The 17625-nt window shown below is 38.5% G+C and overlaps 1 protein-coding gene and 2 long non-coding RNA genes across 3 annotated transcripts; 1 reads left to right on the top strand and 2 right to left on the bottom strand.

Annotated features, from left to right (window-relative positions):
* Positions 1–5492: 5492 nt before the first annotated feature.
* Positions 5493–6909, bottom strand: LOC131023713 (uncharacterized). The gene is made up of 2 exons (XR_009101503.1): positions 5847–6909; positions 5493–5772 (listed from the first exon to the last, which is right to left on the bottom strand). It is a non-coding gene; the product is annotated as an uncharacterized LOC131023713 (long non-coding RNA).
* A 3343-nt stretch (positions 6910–10252) lies between these two features.
* Positions 10253–14643, bottom strand: LOC131023108 (DNA repair RAD52-like protein 1, mitochondrial). Its single transcript, XM_057952652.1, has 2 exons — positions 14452–14643; positions 10253–10513 (listed from the first exon to the last, which is right to left on the bottom strand). Exons 1-2 carry the CDS (start codon positions 14641–14643, stop codon positions 10253–10255), a joined length of 453 nt encoding a protein of 150 aa, XP_057808635.1.
* A 984-nt stretch (positions 14644–15627) lies between these two features.
* LOC131023707 (uncharacterized) lies at positions 15628–16522 on the top strand. The gene is made up of 2 exons (XR_009101497.1): positions 15628–16197; positions 16376–16522. It is a non-coding gene; the product is annotated as an uncharacterized LOC131023707 (long non-coding RNA).
* Positions 16523–17625: the final 1103 nt, after the last annotated feature.

The following is a 17625-nucleotide window of genomic DNA, read 5'->3' as shown; positions in this document are numbered from 1 at the left end:
CCTTAGAGATTCCTGTATAGAATGTATTAAAAAGGGTGTTTGTAATTTGCAGAATGCCGCCTAAACGAGGTCGCCCCCCTAGGAGAAACGTTAACAATGATGGAAATCGCGATGAAATACCTGAAGGGCGGCGAAACGATAGGGAACCTATCCCACCCCCTCCACCCCCTGCTAGAAGGACTGAAGAACTGTTTCTTCGACAGAATCCGCCCACATTCACTGGGACAGGCGACCCAGCCGAGGCCGAAGCTTGGATACGCGCCTTGGAGCGTATCTTCACCTTCCTACACTGCACAGAAGAGGAGCGACTCTCGTGTATGTCTTTCCAACTAGCCGGATCGGCTGACTTTTGGTAGGAAGCCCGCCGAAAGACTCTGACTCCCGAACAATGGGCAGCATACACTTGGGAAGACTTTAAGACGGGATTATATGATAAGTATATTCCCAAAAGCTACAGAAAGAAGAAGGAGGCTGAGTTCTATAGCCTGAAACAAGGGAAGAAGACGGTGACAGAGTATGACAGAGAGTTCTGCGATTTATCGCGTTATGCTCCACAACAGGTGGATACTGATGAGAAAATGGCGGAGAAATTTTGTGCCGGTCTGAGGCACGAGATTCGGATGACTCTAGCTAGTCATGGTGGACTCTCATACACTGAGTCTTTGAACAGGGCACTGGACATCGAAGCTGCGATGCCAGTAGAAAGGTTGGCTCCATCACAGACCCCAGCGCCAGCCAACCCACCTGCACGCCCTCAGAACTTTAAAGGGAAGCGCAACTGGAACGACCATAGAGGAAATGAAAACCAGACTAACAAGAGGCCATGGCAAGGAAATGCGCCGTTGGGACAATATCAGCAACAAGGACAAGGGAAGCAACAGGGTCCTGCCCCGGCTGGAGGCAGCCAAAGACAAAATGAAGTTCCTCTTTGTCCAAAATGCCACAAACCACATCGTGGTGTCTGTAAGGCTGGAACTGACAGTTGCTACACGTGTGGCCAGAAGGGCCACTACTCCTCACAATGCCCCAACAAACAGCAGGGCGCGGCAATCAGGGCCACTTATGCCCAGCCCCTGCAAGCAGTTCAAGGGCAACACCAGCCCCGCCAACAACAGCCATACCAGCAGCAATACCAATACCAGCCCCGCCAACAACAGCCATACCAGCAGCAATACCAACACAAGCACCAACAGCGCCAACAGCAACAGAGGCGGCAGCAACCATTGCCGCAGCAGGCGAGAGCCTTTGCTCTCACCCAAAACCAGCCCGAGAAAAACCAGGGAAACCTGGCAGGTATGGGCAAGCTTAAAGGTTTTTCCATAATGATTCTGTTCGATACTGGTGCCTCGCATTCTTTTATATCTGCCCCTTGCGTAAATACCGTAGAAATCGAATCAGAACGAGCTAAGTGTGCCTTAAGAATCACTACACCCTCAGGAGAAAGATCTACCACCACACATGTTTGCTCGAACGTAGAATTTGAAATAGGAGAACTTAAGATGGTAGCGAACAATCTTAATATTCTGCTCATGTGGGACGTAGATATGATCTTAGGAATGGACTGGCTAGCTGAGAATCACGCCACCATCCTTTGTAGTGAACGAAAAATTTCTCTTCGACCACCTGGAAAGGAACCGACGGAATTTCACGGCATAGGTATGAAGAAAAGAGTACCAGTGATATCCGCATTACAAGCCAGAAAAGAGATGATGAAGGAAGGAAGCACAGCTTATCTCGTCTACCTAAACGGGGAAGCTAGTGAAGACAAGAAAGTGGAAGATGTGGCAATAGTACGAGACTTTCCAGAAGTTTTTCCTGAAATATTGCCAGGACTACCTCCAGACAGGCAACTAGATTTCACCATTGATCTAGAACCTGGATCTGCCCCAGTATCAAAGGCACCGTACAGGATGGCCCCAAAGGAACTACAAGAATTAAAGGTGCAACTACAGGAACTCTTGGACTTGGGTTTCATCAGACCCAGTGTCTCGCCTTGGGGAGCGCCTGTACTCTTTGTCAAGAAGAAAGATGGAACCATGAGAATGTGCATTGATTATCGAGAGTTGAACAAACTGACGCTTAAAAACAAATACCCTCTTCCAAGGATAGATGATTTGTTCGATCAACTCAAAGGAGCCAGTGTATTCTCAAAAATAGATTTAAGGTCTGGTTATCATCAACTGAAGATCAGACCAGAGGATATATCTAAGACCGCTTTCCGCACAAGATATGGTCACTATGAATTCATTGTCATGCCATTTGGTCTAACCAATGCACCGGCAGTATTCATGGACCTCATGAATCGAGTTTTCCATCCATACTTAGACAAATTTGTCTTAGTGTTTATAGATGATATCCTCATCTATTCTAAGAATGACCAAGAGCATGAAAATCATTTAAGAATCATCCTGGAGACATTAAAGACGGAGAAGTTGTTCGCCAAATTCAGCAAGTGCGAATTTTGGTTGAAAGAAGTAATGTTTCTAGGGCACATCGTATCAGCAGATGGAATCAAGGTGGACCCCGCCAAGGTGCAAGCAGTGCGCGAGTGGAAATCACCAACCACACCTAATGAAATCCGGAGTTTCTTAGGTTTGGCAGGATACTACCGGAGATTCATCGAAGGATTCTCTAAAATAGCGAGACCAATGACGCAATTACTTCGCAAAGGAATCAAGTATAAGTGGAACGAAGAGTGTGAAGCCAGCTTTCAAGAGCTGAAGAAGAAATTGACAACTGCACCAGTGCTAGCAGTTCCAGCAGCCGATAAAGAATACGTGATCTTCACGGACGCGTCCAAAAATGGGCTAGGTTGTGTGTTGATGCAAGAAGGAAAGGTCATTGCCTACGCCTCGCGACAACTAAGGCCACATGAATTGAACTACCCCACTCATGATCTGGAACTAGCAGCAATTGTGCATGCTTTGAAAATTTGGAGACACCATCTATACGGAGTTAGATGTGAAATCTTCACTGATCACAAAAGCCTTAAGTATTTTTTTGAGCAGAAAGACTTGAATATGAGACAGAGGAGATGGCTCGAGCTCGTGAAGGATTACGACTGCGGTATCAACTACCACCCGGGAAAAGCTAATGTAGTAGCTGATGCTTTAAGTCGTAAAACTCAATCCGAGTTAGGACTTCTTCTCACTCAAGAGGACACGCTTGTAAGGGATTTTGATAAATTGAAGATAGAAGTGGTTCAGCCACCGGCAACGACAAGAGCAATTATTGCAACTCTGGTAGCCGTCCCAGACCTCAGAGAAAGAATCGTCAGTGCCCAGAGAGCGGATGAGAGCTTGGAAAAAGTTCGTCTCAAGATCCGAACAGGCACGCCAGGAGGCTACCAAGAGGCAACGGATAACGCAGTTCTTTTTGAAGGAAGATTGTGTGTTCCCCATAACGAGGAACTCAGAAACGAGATCATGAGTGAAGCTCATGACACGCCCTATACCGCTCATCCCGGAAGTACCAAAATGTACCAAGATCTAAAACAGAAGTTTTGGTGGGACGGGATGAAACGAGATATAGCCTCGTTTGTAGAGCGTTGCCTTGCATGCCAGCAAGTGAAAGCTTTACATCAACGACCATATGGGAAATTACAGCCATTGGAAATTCCAGAATGGAAGTGGGAGCACATAGCGATGGATTTCGTGACGGGTCTACCCAAGACAAATAGGGGCAACACATCTATTTGGGTAATAGTAGACCGTCTCACGAAGAGCGCTCATTTTATACCGATTCCAATTACCCATGGATCGGAGAAACTAGCCCAACTGTACATTCGTGAGATTGTACGGCTACATGGAATACCAATATCCATTACTTCAGATAGAGATTCAAAATTTACTTCTAGATTTTGGATCAGTTTGCAGAAAGAGTTGGGAACGAGATTAAACTTTAGCACCGCCTTTCACCCTCAAACAGATGGACAATCAGAAAGGACAATTCAGACCCTTGAAGATATGTTGAGGACAGTGGTGCTAGACCGAGGAGGAAGTTGGGAATCAGTGCTGTCGTTAATCGAATTCGCCTACAACAATAGTTACCAGGCAACCATTGATATGGCACCTTATGAGGCGCTGTATGGAAGGAAGTGTAGATCACCACTTTACTGGGATGAAGTTGGTGAAAGAAAAATCCTTGGGCCAGATGCAGTAAGCGAGATGATTGAGACCATCCGCCAGATTAGAGCAAGAATTAAAGAGGCCCAGGACAGACAGAAGTCTTATGCTGATACCCGACGAACTGAACTACAATTTCAGATTGGAGACAAGGTTTTCCTTAAAATATCACCCTCGAAAGGGATCGTTAGATTCGGTGTTAAGGGTAAGTTGAGACCCCGTTTTGTAGGACCTTATGAGATCCTTGAAAGAATAGGTCCCGTAGCGTATAGGTTGGCACTGCCACCTAGCTTTGGAAACGTTCACAATGTGTTCCACGTGTCACAGCTGAGACGGTACGTGTTTGACCCCAAACACGTGATTCACCAAGATGAAATGATCCTTAACCCAGACTTGACGTACGAGGAAAAACCTGAAGCCATTTTGGACCGAAAGGTGCAAGAGTTAAGGAATAAATCGATCGCGTCAGTCAAAATACTGTGGAGACACCATGGACCGGAAGAAGCAACGTGGGAACTTGAGGACCAGATGAAAGAAAAATACCCAGAACTTTTCACATAGGTATGCAAATTTCGGGACGAAATTTCTTTTAAGGGGGATAGTATGTAACGACCCGACTTTTTATTAAGGATTATATACTTTTAATTACTGATTTAAGGAATTATTATGGTAATTAGAGTTCAGCTTCCATTAATAAAATACGAACTTATATGAATTTGATAATTTATATATGTGATGATTTATTTTTTTATTTTCAATAGATGATGCACTCAAAATATATTTTGAGTCCATTAATTTATTGTGGAGAATTTAACACTGAAGTGTTAAATATGAATCTTTTATCGATTGTTTACTTAAGCCCATGAGTAATTTATTTTATGTTAGAAGCAAGCTCAAATGGATTTTATGCTTCAATAAGAATTAGGCTTATATGTCTTAATGTATTTAAATGAGTTTGGAACCTTATAATTAATATATTAATCTCTTGGATATTTTAATTAGAATAATCTTAAGCATGCTGAATCCTAAAGCATGCTGAAGAATTTTGAACGCATGCTGAAGGAAATTCTTCAGTCTTACATGCCAGCTGAAGTATTCATACCTGTAAGTTGAAAAAAATTCCACGATCCTCATCCATCCAAACCACCCCATTTTTCTTTAAAACCACAGCCACTTTCACCATTCTCACACCACCATTTTCAACTACTGCAGCCCAATTTCACAGCCAATTTTAAGGTAATGCAACAAAGAAATTTCTGCATCTTTCCATTCTCTTCCCAAATTGATTTCTAATTTTTGTGATATACAATATCTGCAGAGACTATTATCCACCTACTCAAGGTATCATCACCCTCAGGGAACCACCAATTCATACCAATTCATACGGCTGTTCTAATATTTCACAACATGTTTACATATGCACATATGAACTGAAATTTATAGACTAGTTCAGTTTCAAGAAAAGAATTTCAGATTTCAATAAGCATTTACAGTATTTGATTTCTGCTCAAAATCCTATGCTATTTTGTGAACTAAATTGTGGCTTGAACCTACTGTGTGTGTGAGTCGAAATCAGAGGGAGGCGGCAGCCGCGGTGGCTCGTCGCCGGCGACGGAGCGGCGGCGGTGAACCTGCCGTTGTCTCCGATCTGCCAAGAAAGGGAAAGAGGAGTTTCAGTTTTTAATTTAAAATGAAATGAGAATAGGGAGATCCGGGGCTTACCTTTGTGAGACGGTGCTCGGCTCCTCACAGCGACTCACGGCGACGGCGACTCCAGGAGAGGCGGCTGCCGGATTCTTGCTGCCAACGGCAGCGGCTGACGGCAGCGCTCCTCCAGCGAGCTGCTGGCCGTCGATCGCAGGCCAGCCAGCGGCGACTCCGGGCGAGCAGCAGCAGCTCCAGGCGGCGACAGCTCGACTCCCGGCGAAGCAGCAGCAGCTCCAGCGGCTTCCAGTCGACGGTGCTCGCCGAGATCCAGTTGCAGCGGCGGCGGATCTGCCATGGAGGAGAGGCGGAGGCGACGGAGCGGCGGCGTGGTTGCGCTGCTGTGCCTTTCCAGCGGCCGAGATTGAGAGAGAGAGATAGAGGGAGAAGAGGGGGGGAAGAGTTCAGGGAGAGAGGAGGAGAGGCCGCGCCGCTCGCCGGCGGCGACGGCGCCGTTGAACGGCAGCGGCGGCGGCAGATCGAAGAGAGAGAGCAGAGAGAGTAAAGAGAGAGAGCAGAGAGAGTAGGGAGAGAGAGAGCCGAGAGATAGAGTTAGAGAGAGATAAGCTTGTGTGTGTGTTGGGAGGTGTTTGTGTGTGTATATTTAGGTTAGAAAAGGGAGCCGGGTTTGGGCCGGGTTTCAGCCGGGTTTGGGCCGGGTTTGAGCCGGGTTTGGGCCGAAAATATTGGGCTCCCTCTTGGGCCGATTTTATTAATTGTTTGGGCCGAGACTTGGGCCGATTTTAATAAGTGTTTGGGCCCTTATTTAATTAACAGATGGGCTTCGATTTAAATGTTTGGGCTCGGCCCTTTACAAATAAAATCTGATGGGCTTCTTTTAATTAAAGGATTTGGACCTATTTTAATTAAATTGTTTGGGCCTTATTCAAAGAAAAACATGATAGACTTAATTTATCTAATTAATTTGGGCTTATATCTATTTAAATTATTTGAGCTCTTAATTATTAATTTAAATTGAGCTTGATTAATTTAATTATATATTGACCTTTAAATTAATTATTTAAATGGAGTTCTTTATTTCAAGTATTTATAAATGGATTATAAAATGAAATATTTCGAGTTAAACTCTCATTTAAATTAATTCTTTTCAAATGACTTATTAATATGGATTATTTGAAAATGATTAAACGATTTTTAAAAAAAAAATAAGAAAGCATGATCTATGATGATATAATTTATCTATGTAATATTATAGGATTTGTTTTTAAATGACGGAATATTTGACTTGATGGCATAAATAGAACGAGTTATGATTAATGCGCATGTTGATGTTCGAATAAATAGTTTCGAACCTAAATGATAGTTATGTGATAATGTTTGAGTCTAAGGTTTTGACGAGATAAGATTAATATTAAAATTTACTAATTATTTTAAGGGTGATGATGGGCTCACTTATTGGGCTTCATGATTTTATTATCTTGGGCCTCATTTGTTGGGCTCTAGAATTTAATTGATGTTGGGCCTAATATTATTAATGCACTGGGCTTCGAATTTGTTCATTTGGGCTCGAATTAAATTCCTTTTGGGCCTAGTTTATTTTATTGGGCCGGAGATTAATTCAATTGGGCTTTGCTTATTTTATTTCCATTGGGCTAATATATATATATTGTTTGGACTCTATTAGTTTTATAAATGGGCTCTTATTATTTATTTTGATTGGGCTTCTATTAATTATTAATAATGAATTTATTATTTTTATTAATTGAACTCCTACTATTTTAATTGATTAAGTTCAATGAAATTTATTAGTTAAGACCAATGAGATTTATTAATTTAGGCCCATTATTTAATCCTAATTATTTTTAAATAGTGATAAATTTTAAGACTTACTAATTATTAATTAGTAAGTGAATTAGATTATTTTAAGATGAGTAGATTATTAAAGATTAATAATCCGACCTCATAAGACGAGCTTTAATTCCTTAAATAGGATTAGCATCTCATAATTTAATTAAAGGAATATGAGTCATGCATAATCATTTCACGCATCCTCATTTATTGAGATTTTTCGAGAATTAGAATCTTATTTTATTTTCTCGAATTAAAGGTCAAGCACCAGAGTTAGAGCTAAACCGTGAGTCTGCTATTCAGGTAGGCTTTCTACGTATAAACTAAAATTATATATTAGAATTGTTAAGACTTTATGCTTATGAATTTAAATGATATTGTCAATGCCTAAATGCTCTATGTTTTATTATTAATTGCCTATCTGATGTTAATCGAATTCGGATTCTGGAATGGGACCGCAAATCCCTTCGGAATTAGTGTACACCTTGTGATCGTGAGTCATCTAGCGGGTTGGCCGATCATAGTGTCCGTAGAGGGAGGCCTCCCTCTCGGCACGAGTTACTGATATGGTGATTAATGATATAAAATACCTGCGCGGGTTATTGATAAAAGAAATGATATTATGTTTGGTAAATACGAGTCTTTAAAGGAAAACCCTCGTATCTTACTACTGTTGAAAGGCTTGACAATAAAATATTATGCATGTATGTAAATTTCGGCAAGTGTCCACTAAGTACTCCTGTACTTAGCCCTGCATGTATTTTTAAATGTGCAGGTTGAGCTGTGATCGAGGATGTAGTGTGCAAGCGGAGCTTTTGTCAATTTAGGACGAGAACCTCAGAGTGGAGTATATGTCTTCATACATATACTCAAGTTATTGTTATTCCGCTGCGAACACTGATTTTACTAAAGACATTATGTTATCTTGTCAAAACAATATGTATTATTTAATAATGTACTCAAACTCGTTGAGTACCTCTTTTGGATAATATTATGTACGGTTCCTTTTGACCTTCGTTAAATTCTAGTTAATTTCAATTGTTTTCCTTATACAAGTCGAGTCATCAAGAAACCGAATATGCCCCTTTCTAACTCCCGCTCCTAAATTCCCTCCCTTAGTCGCGGTTTCCCCGAAATTGCTATCCTTAGCAAGTGCGGTCGTGACATCAGGACCATGAATTTATCCAACAAGGTGATGAATCAACCGTAGATCTTGATGATCTAAGGGCTGAAAATGATTCTTAATTTATATTTTAAGAAGCGTTCTTAAAATAAGTAATAAAAATAATATATATATAGGGGTGGGCTACCGTGAGAGCACATCTTAAAATAAGTAATAAAAATAATTTTTGATGTATGAATTTTATGTAGAACACGTATGAATTCGCTGTATAAAGGTATGAATTGTGAAAAATAAATTTTTGCTACCTTTGGGATTCGAACTCAGGACGATAAATCCATCCAACAGGATTACGAATCAACCGTAGATCTTGATGATCTAAGGGCTGAAAATTATTCTTATTTTATATCTTAATATATATAGGGAAATGATCAATAAAGAAGGCTAAATGTAGAGAGAATGAAGAATGAATCTTGAGCATTAAAATAAATCAATCTAAGGGATCATGTTTTTTCGGATATTGTGTTATTTTTTAATTGAAAAAGGTTAGTTTAGTAATCCTGCTTTATATTGTAACCGATTATGTCTATATTTAAGTCATACATAATCTATTTATTTTTGGGAAGATATGGTACATATCTATCTTTAAGATAATATAATAAATATTATAATATTTTTGTTCCTGAATTGATTCGTTACTGCAATTTTCCAATGAGTAATATAATTTTGATTTTTTTTTTTCATTTTTGGCTGGGTTCATTTGTTCGTAGTATTTTTGTTTTGTATTTCAAAAATTATTTTTTAAATGCAGCTAACATATCTTGCAATTGTAGACATATATCTGCAAAAAAAAATTCAAATACTTTATTTAAATGTTCATTAATTTTATTTCTGTTTTAGATTAAATAATGTGCAATTACGACATTATTTGAAAAACAAACAATTAGATATGTAATGAATTTTTGTATGTATTCATTATATTTGTATTATTTATTCACTAGAGAATTGAATTTATTCATTAAATTTTTTATTTATTTATTCATTATAATAATTTATTTATTCAATTTAACGTAAACAATATTCAGCACGTACTCGTTGATATTTTGAACATGTTTCTTGTTATTCACCAATGTCATATAATTATTCATTAAATTAACAAAGCATATTCATTAAGTCAACGCTTTAATTTCAAGCATGAATAAGTTCCGACTTCTGAATAATTTAGTGTACCTTTTGAATAACTACTATTAAGTTATGAATAAGTTCTGACTTCTGAATAATCTAGTGTACCTTTCGAATAACTGCTATTAAGTTATGAATAAGTTCTGAATAAATATTATTCAGTAATGAATATCACACAATAAGTTCTGAACAATAACTTAAATTAAATTAATATATTACGAATGTGCCATGATGATTATTTGCCAAGTGGATTACATATAGAAGCAAGTAGCTGTTGAAATACATCAACACAACTAAGATGAACATAGATAAATTATTCCAAGTCTTGATGATAAAGATGAAGTCCCAGGCCAAGGCGAGCATAAGCTCCATGAAATGCCATTGCTTCTGCCTTTTGCACAGGACCCCCATAGCTTGTGTCGCTAACTGAAGCGTTGCCCGTTGCTTCTCTGAAGATCTCTGCATCACTTCCGTAAAGCGTGACACGATAGGCAATGGGTACAGAAGTGGCATCTCTAGAATAAGTGATGCTACGGACCTCACTAGACCATTCAGTATGTGCCAGGGAATGTATCTATGAGACAAGTAAGAGGATTTGATAAGGGAATCGAGAACCTTTTTGTTCAAGTCCTCGAGAACCCCAGCAGGCAAAAACCTAATTAGTAATCTAAAACCCTCAAAATGCACCAAATTAGTAATCGTAAAACTTACCAGATCAAGACCAATCAAATCAGATCGAGAGAGAGAGCTTCATCGAGGAGAGTTTCCCACGGCGATAGATCGAACAGAAGATGATCGAATACTCACAAACATTTGGTTTTCGAGGAAACGAGCGGATGAGAGAAGGAGGAGGGCGGCGAGTTTGGTTTCATGCTTCTGATAACCAACGTTGAATAACATAGAGCTAGAAGTTGAGAGTCTAAGCTCGATAAGAAACATAATATAGAATTTCACATAAAAGTCTTAAGTTAGAGAAACAGAAGACAATAAGATCTAGTGCAACAGCGGAAGACAAAATACAGAGTTGAGGGCGGCGATGCCGTAGGCGTATACGATATTCAACGTCGAAAAACTGAAGCAATCACTGTCCAAATTCACTCGCCGCTACTGTAGATGGAGAGTCAATATTATGTCTCTGTAGGGTTTGAGATTCGTTTCTTGGAGTGGTAAATGATTAATTACCGGCGTTAATTTCGGTTTGCATGTTTAGTAAATAGAAGAAGCACCAATTATACCCCTTAGCGAATTTTCAACAATAAATTTTGATTATTCAGAAAATTTTAAAATGATATTAATGAGAGAAGGGGTGCAATCTTGACCGTGAATTATGACTGAATTGATGGTTAAGATTAATTCTTTAATCTCTATACTAAGGGGATTCTCTATAGATCTTTACCCTATATATATATATATATATATATATATGGTGTGGTTTTAGAGAGAACTATATTATTTGTGAGAACGTGAAAACCATCAAATCTAATGCATCCATTGTAAAAATTAATGCATTCGCTGTTAAAATTAATGCACTCAAAAAAATAAAAAAAGTTGCTCCCTTCAGGATTCGAACCCAGGATCTGCATTCATCCAACAAGATCTTGATGATCGAATGACTGAAAATGGTTCTCCATTCTTATTTTATTTAGTGGTTCTTTTATAGGGGTAAGCTAGAATAAAAATACATTTTTTGTATAATATAAAAACGCATAAAATGTATGAATTTTATGTTGAACACGTATGAATTCACTGCATAAAGGTATGAATTGCGAAAAATAAAATTTTCGCTACATTTGAGATTCGAACTCAGGACCTGAATTCATCCAACAAGGTGATGAATTAACCGTAGATCTTGATAATCTAAGGGCTGAAAATGATTTCTATTTTATTTTATACAAAAAAATGTGTTTATAGGGTATGGATCCATGGAGAATCCATCTTTTTTAGAGAATGAAGAATTAATATCCACCCTTTGATATAGAAGATCGGACGGTTACGATATTTTTGTCAATTAATTCGAATATTTATAAAAAGGTTAAGTTGATAATTAGCTTTTTTATTGTAACCGTCCCACTTAAAAGGGTTGACCGAATCTTGATAATTAGGTACATAAATTTCATATCCCATATTTTTAGTTCATTTTTTTTTTTTTGCCGTTTTTAAATCTCAACAAATATTTTAGAAACAATAGGGCCGAATGGCCCTATTCAACATACAACATCAAATTTTGTCCACCATTTGAAAAAACATAAATTTTGGCCATTTTTTGTATGTCATGACTATTCTACCCTTCTCCATCTCTCCTCTCTCTTTCTCATCTCCGATCCCTCTCTCTCTCTCCAGAAATGGCAGGTTGCGCGGCCTCTCGGCTTCCGATCTCCTCGGGTAGAACTCGCAGCTGAACTGGTGGCGGCCGCCGACGATGATGAGCCGACCGTCGGGGAGGATGTGGTTGGTGGCGTACCAGCAGCGCAGGGCGAGGGCGGGGTTGATCTCCCGCCAGTTGCAGGAGGCGTCAGCGGCAGCGTAGGGCTTGTAGAGTCGGGCGGCGCGATCGCCGTCGTTGTAATCGCCGGTCTGGAGGACGGTGCCGTTGGGGAGGACGGCGGTGGAGGAGCACCAGGTGTCGGCAGATCTGATCTGATCTGTAGGCGGCGGCGGCAGATCTGATCTGATGAGGTGGCGGTGGTGGATCTGATCTGATTGTTGCGCCGCCTCCTCCATCGGTAGATCTGATCTCCGCTTCCTTCGATTTCAGCCATTCACAGATCTGATCTGATCTGATCTGTGCTGCACGTATGGCACTTATGGCACTATTAGTGCCATAAGTGCACACTTCCCCCTAGGGTTTAGATATTCCAGTTAGGGTTTAGATTATCCATTTGAGGTTTAGATGTTCCATTTAGGGTTTAGATTATCCATTTAGGGTTTAGATGTTTCATTTAGGGTTTAAATGATGTTGTTGTTTCTGTATTTGTGCTACACGTATGGCACTTATAGCACTAATAGTGCCATAAGTGCCAACAAAAATCCAAAATAAAATCGAAGTAAAATGGTCATTTGGGCACTTATGGCACTAATAGTGCCAACGGAAATCCAAAATAAAACCAAAGTAAAATCTTGGCACTTATGGCACTAATAGTGCCATAAGTGCCTAACCCGACCCGGCACGCGACCCGCATGCCTGATCCTACCCGGTCTGCCTCATTAAGGGTAAAAACGTCCAAATCAATAAATATGGCCAAATTTTGTGTTTTTTCAATGTGTGGCCATAAATTGTGTTTTATGCTTCATTTTGGCTACTTCAAAATTTTACTCAATATTTTATGTGACCAAGAAAAATTTACAATATTTTATTTAGATATTTGGAATTTTTTTACGCTTATTCATATTGTTTTATATTAAATATTCGTAACACGAACATCTAAATAATTTCGAACAAATTGTAAAAAATTTACGAATATCTAAATAAAATATTTGAATTTTTCTTGGTCACATAAAATATTTAACATCAAATATTTCGAACAAGCATAAAAAATTTACGAATACCTAAAAAAAGTATTCGAATTTTCTTGATGACATGAATTATTTAACATAGAATTTTCCGAACAATCGTAATAAAATTACGAACATCTAAATAAAATAATCAAATTTCTTCATTAACATAAAATATTTAACACAAAATAATACAAATATACGTAAGAAAATAGCGAACATCTAACTTACTATGTGATAAAATAAATCATAATATTAAACTAAAAAAACGTGCTACATTTGTTGAATATATGATAAAATAAATTATTCATTAATTTTTTTCAAAATAATACATGTATTGTATTCATATTAATTAATGAATGAATGATTAAAAAGATTCGGTCAAACACTTAAAAATAATGAAATATTGAAATACTGATAACACATCAATATATAATACGATTAGTGATTCCTGGCCTCTCCTTAATTCACTCTCCTACGTGGCATATATGAGAATTCAAGATTTAAAATCCCTACAATTCTAGAGCCTCTAGCTCAATTCTCTATCGCTGACGTGGCAATATAATTCCACATCAATTATTATTATTTTATATATATTATTTAATTAAGTTAAACATTGTAAAATCATATTGTCTTCTCTTCCTTTCTCTGCGTCGACCACCACCTCCATTTCCCTCTCCGCGACGATTCGACCCACCGGCCGATGCCACCTCCATTTTCCCCTCCCTCTGCCGGCGATTCGACTCACCGGCCGCAGCCGCGATCTGCCACCTTTCACCGCCCGCTAGAGATTTGCTCTTCCACCTTCTCCGATGCCGCCTCCATTTTCCCCTCCCTCCCCCGGCAATTCGACTCACCGGCCGCATTCCACCGCGATTCGCAACGATGAGATCTGCCCCTTCCACAGTTCCACCTTCTGATTCGAGGTCCGGCGAAGGGCGCGCCCGCTAGAGATCTGCTCTTCCACCTTCTCCGATGCCACTTCCATTTTCCCCTCCCTCCCCCGGCGATTCGACTCACCGGCCGCATTCCACCGCGATTCGCAGCGATGAGATCTGCCCCTTCCACAGTTCCACCTTCTGATTCGAGGTCCGGCGAAGGGCGCCTCTTTGCAATTTCCGGCTCTTTGTGATTTTCGGCGCGAATCGCCGCGCCCCTAGATCCCGAAACCCTCACCGCCTCTTTGCGATTTTTGGCGACCACGGCAGCCATGGCCGCCGATATTCCCCTCCCACCACCAGAAAACCAGAAATCGATCTGCCACCTCCCTTCTCCCTATGGTAAGTATTAAATGTTTGACTATTTTAAATATGGAATGATTATTATTTTAGATTGAACAAATTTTGGAAAGATGTTTAACAATGGAAACTTAAACCCTAGATTTTTATGTTAATTAATTTTTGCTTGCTGCAAATTATGTAAATATAGAATGGTTATAAACTTTAGAAAGAATTTTTTTTGGAAAGAATTTTATCAAAGGAAACTTAAACCCTAAATTTTCATCTATAAATTCATTAGTTTGAATAATTAACAATGCAGCAATCGCAAGGTAACCTTCTTCTTCTTTTGTTGTCTTTCTTTTCTTTTGCATTAACGCGGCAATACCTTCTTATTTTTCTTCTTTTTTCCAGATTTTTGATTCTAGGTGCCTGGTCCAGAACCGCCGCTCGCCAGCCGCTGTGTTGCAGTCGCCCACTTCTATTCTCACTTCAACTGTAAGTTCTCCGAATTCTCTCACCCTCATTTTCAGTTATGTCAACAGATTGTTTTCTGGTGTTTCCACTTCATATTCCCTTTTCTTTATGTTACTGAATTGGATGGGTTCAAATCCTTTATTGGCTCTACTATTATAGCTACTGAATTTATCGATATTTCTGTTGGAGATTAACTAATTAGGTGCATCAGTAAATGGGCATCTGTATGGTGTAAGCTAAAAACTTTCGCTGCATTAATCACCACAATTTTAATCTAATCCCTTATTTGTTGCATTTGTGTTTTGATCATAATTTATGAAATGACGGTGTAAGTTTTCGTTTTGTTGCAAATGATGCATCTGTGTGCTCTACATTTGGAGAGGAATATAATGAGATATTGTTTTGTTTTACTGCAATCCATGACATTTTAAACTCAAACAAGTTTGTCCAAAGCACAGCACCAACAAGGACTGTTGGCTCTTAATTGGGGGAAGGCAATTGATTCGTCATCGTTTGTATCAAAAAGTTTGAATTTTTTTATTGTGGATAAGGTCGAATTGTGGATTTGGATGCGTAGATCTTGATATCAGTTGTGATTAGTTCTTCAGTTTGGATTTTCTGTTTTGATTAATTTTTCTGTGCTTTAAGGTGTATGATCGTTGTTTTAATAGTATAAGATTGTTGTCCAAATGAATGCAAGAATTAGTGTTAATTTTTGTTGGATTATTATTGTGGGTGTTTGATCAGATCTTGGATGTAGCATGTGATTTGGATTTTGAGGTGATGTTATAGTGATGATGTGGATTTTGATTCTTTCAACAGTTTCAGTTAGCATAACTATGCTCTACTCACTACTGATTTTCTTGATAGGTTGGACCATGGTCTGTACTTTAAATTTATGTTTTTCTTATTTATAGATGGTCTTCTTTAATTTCTTCATGCATCCCCCTTCCCCATCCAAACCAAGTGTGCAATTTATGCGGGTGACATTTTCCCAAAATTTGTAGGAAGAAGCAGGAAGCCTCAAATTTGTATGCATGTCCAATGATGGTGTTGATAAACACATGATCTGGTAATTACTTCTGCTGCTATCTCTCTCTCTCTCAAACCTTATTATGTTTATGTTTGATGGAATTGAAAATTTGGTCTATGTTCCTTTAGGTTGTGGCATCTGCTAAACTCGAATTGTTGTGTGTTTTCTCACAAGGAAATCAGAGCTTGATTCAATAACCTTGTGTGTACTTTTACAGGCTGATAGGATTGAAAAACATCTTTGCCAGGCAACTTCCTAATATGCCGAGAGAATACATTGTACGTCTCCTAATGGACAGGCGTGCCCCTGGTTTTGAACCTTTTCTGTAAAGCTTATGTGCAATTATTCAATTAGCTTCTTTTTATGTTGCTGGGTTTCGGTCATTTATTCCATTAGCGTAAGAACAAAGCTGTGTTGGTTAATGTTTAGTTGGTTATTTGCTTCTATCTCACAATAAATGAGAACGTATCAACAGTAGTTGGCAGTTAGAGATGATTGAATTTTTTTTACATTAGATTGATTTATCAATCTGTTGGTTGGCATCTATGTTTATAAAAGTTTTGAGTTATACAATTAATTCATGTAGACTAAATTATACTACTAATGATTGTTTTTCTTTGATGCAGAAAGACAACTTTGCTAGGGTGATTTTAACATTCTCTAGAATCGCAAATGAGAATTTTTTAATTTAAGCTGTGTTTTTTTCTTTTACTTTTTAATGTAATTGATTATTACTTTGATTCCTCAATTATTCTATTATTCAATTAATATTTATCGCTATTTTACTAAATATTTGTGATTCAGTATATATTTTAAGTATATTATAGTGTTCGATGAGTTATGGGCTGCTCAAAAAATAGTAAAATTTCAATTTATATCATGCATCTATCTCATAATTAGTCCTGCTAGAGAAAACATCATTTTTATAATTATTCCAAAGTTATTTTGGAAAAAAGAAATACAACAATAAGTGGGAAAGTGACAACTCCTCGAACACAATCAAAGATCAAGTGGGTCATCCTATTTAATTGGTGATAATAATAATAAGAATTATAGCTATAATAATTCGTGATATTATTATTAATTAGGATGTTTTGTTTTGGTATTATTATTAGCCATACATGATTATAATAAATCGAACATTTATTATGTTTTCGCATTGCTCTATATTATTTTCACTTCTTTTTTAGTTTGTTAATATGTTGTTATTTAATATTCCTATCTTAAATTAGTATGAGTTATAAATCTCTCAAGCCTCGGCGGGTATCCGACATAGTTGGTGGCAGGTATCCGACGAGTAACGGGTGACGGGTATTTGATGGGTAGTGGGTTGGTGGATACTCGACGGGTGGCGGATATCCACATGTCGTGGGTATGGGTAGAAAATAGTAGTGTACAAGAAGTTGAAAATTTCTCTAAAATTTGCCATAGTTTCGTGGTGATTTATTTGTTGGATAGTTTATTACA

The sequence above is a fragment of the Salvia miltiorrhiza genome, chromosome 4, assembly GCF_028751815.1.
Source record: "Salvia miltiorrhiza cultivar Shanhuang (shh) chromosome 4, IMPLAD_Smil_shh, whole genome shotgun sequence".
In the NCBI taxonomy this organism is placed as follows: Eukaryota; Viridiplantae; Streptophyta; class Magnoliopsida; order Lamiales; family Lamiaceae; genus Salvia; species Salvia miltiorrhiza.
Note: the sequence above shows the minus strand (reverse complement) of the source record. Positions and strands in the feature narration are given on the sequence as shown.

Bases quoted from the DNA above. Each gene is read 5' to 3' on its own strand.
- LOC131023108 (XM_057952652.1), bottom strand. From the start codon at position 14,643: ATGGCTGCCGTGGTCGCCAAAAATCGCAAAGAGGCGGTGAGGGTTTCG. The intron at 10,514-14,451 runs GTGAGTCGAATC...CTTGTCTCATAG, and splicing joins ATCGCGGTGGAATGCGGCCG to ATACATTCCCTGGCACATAC.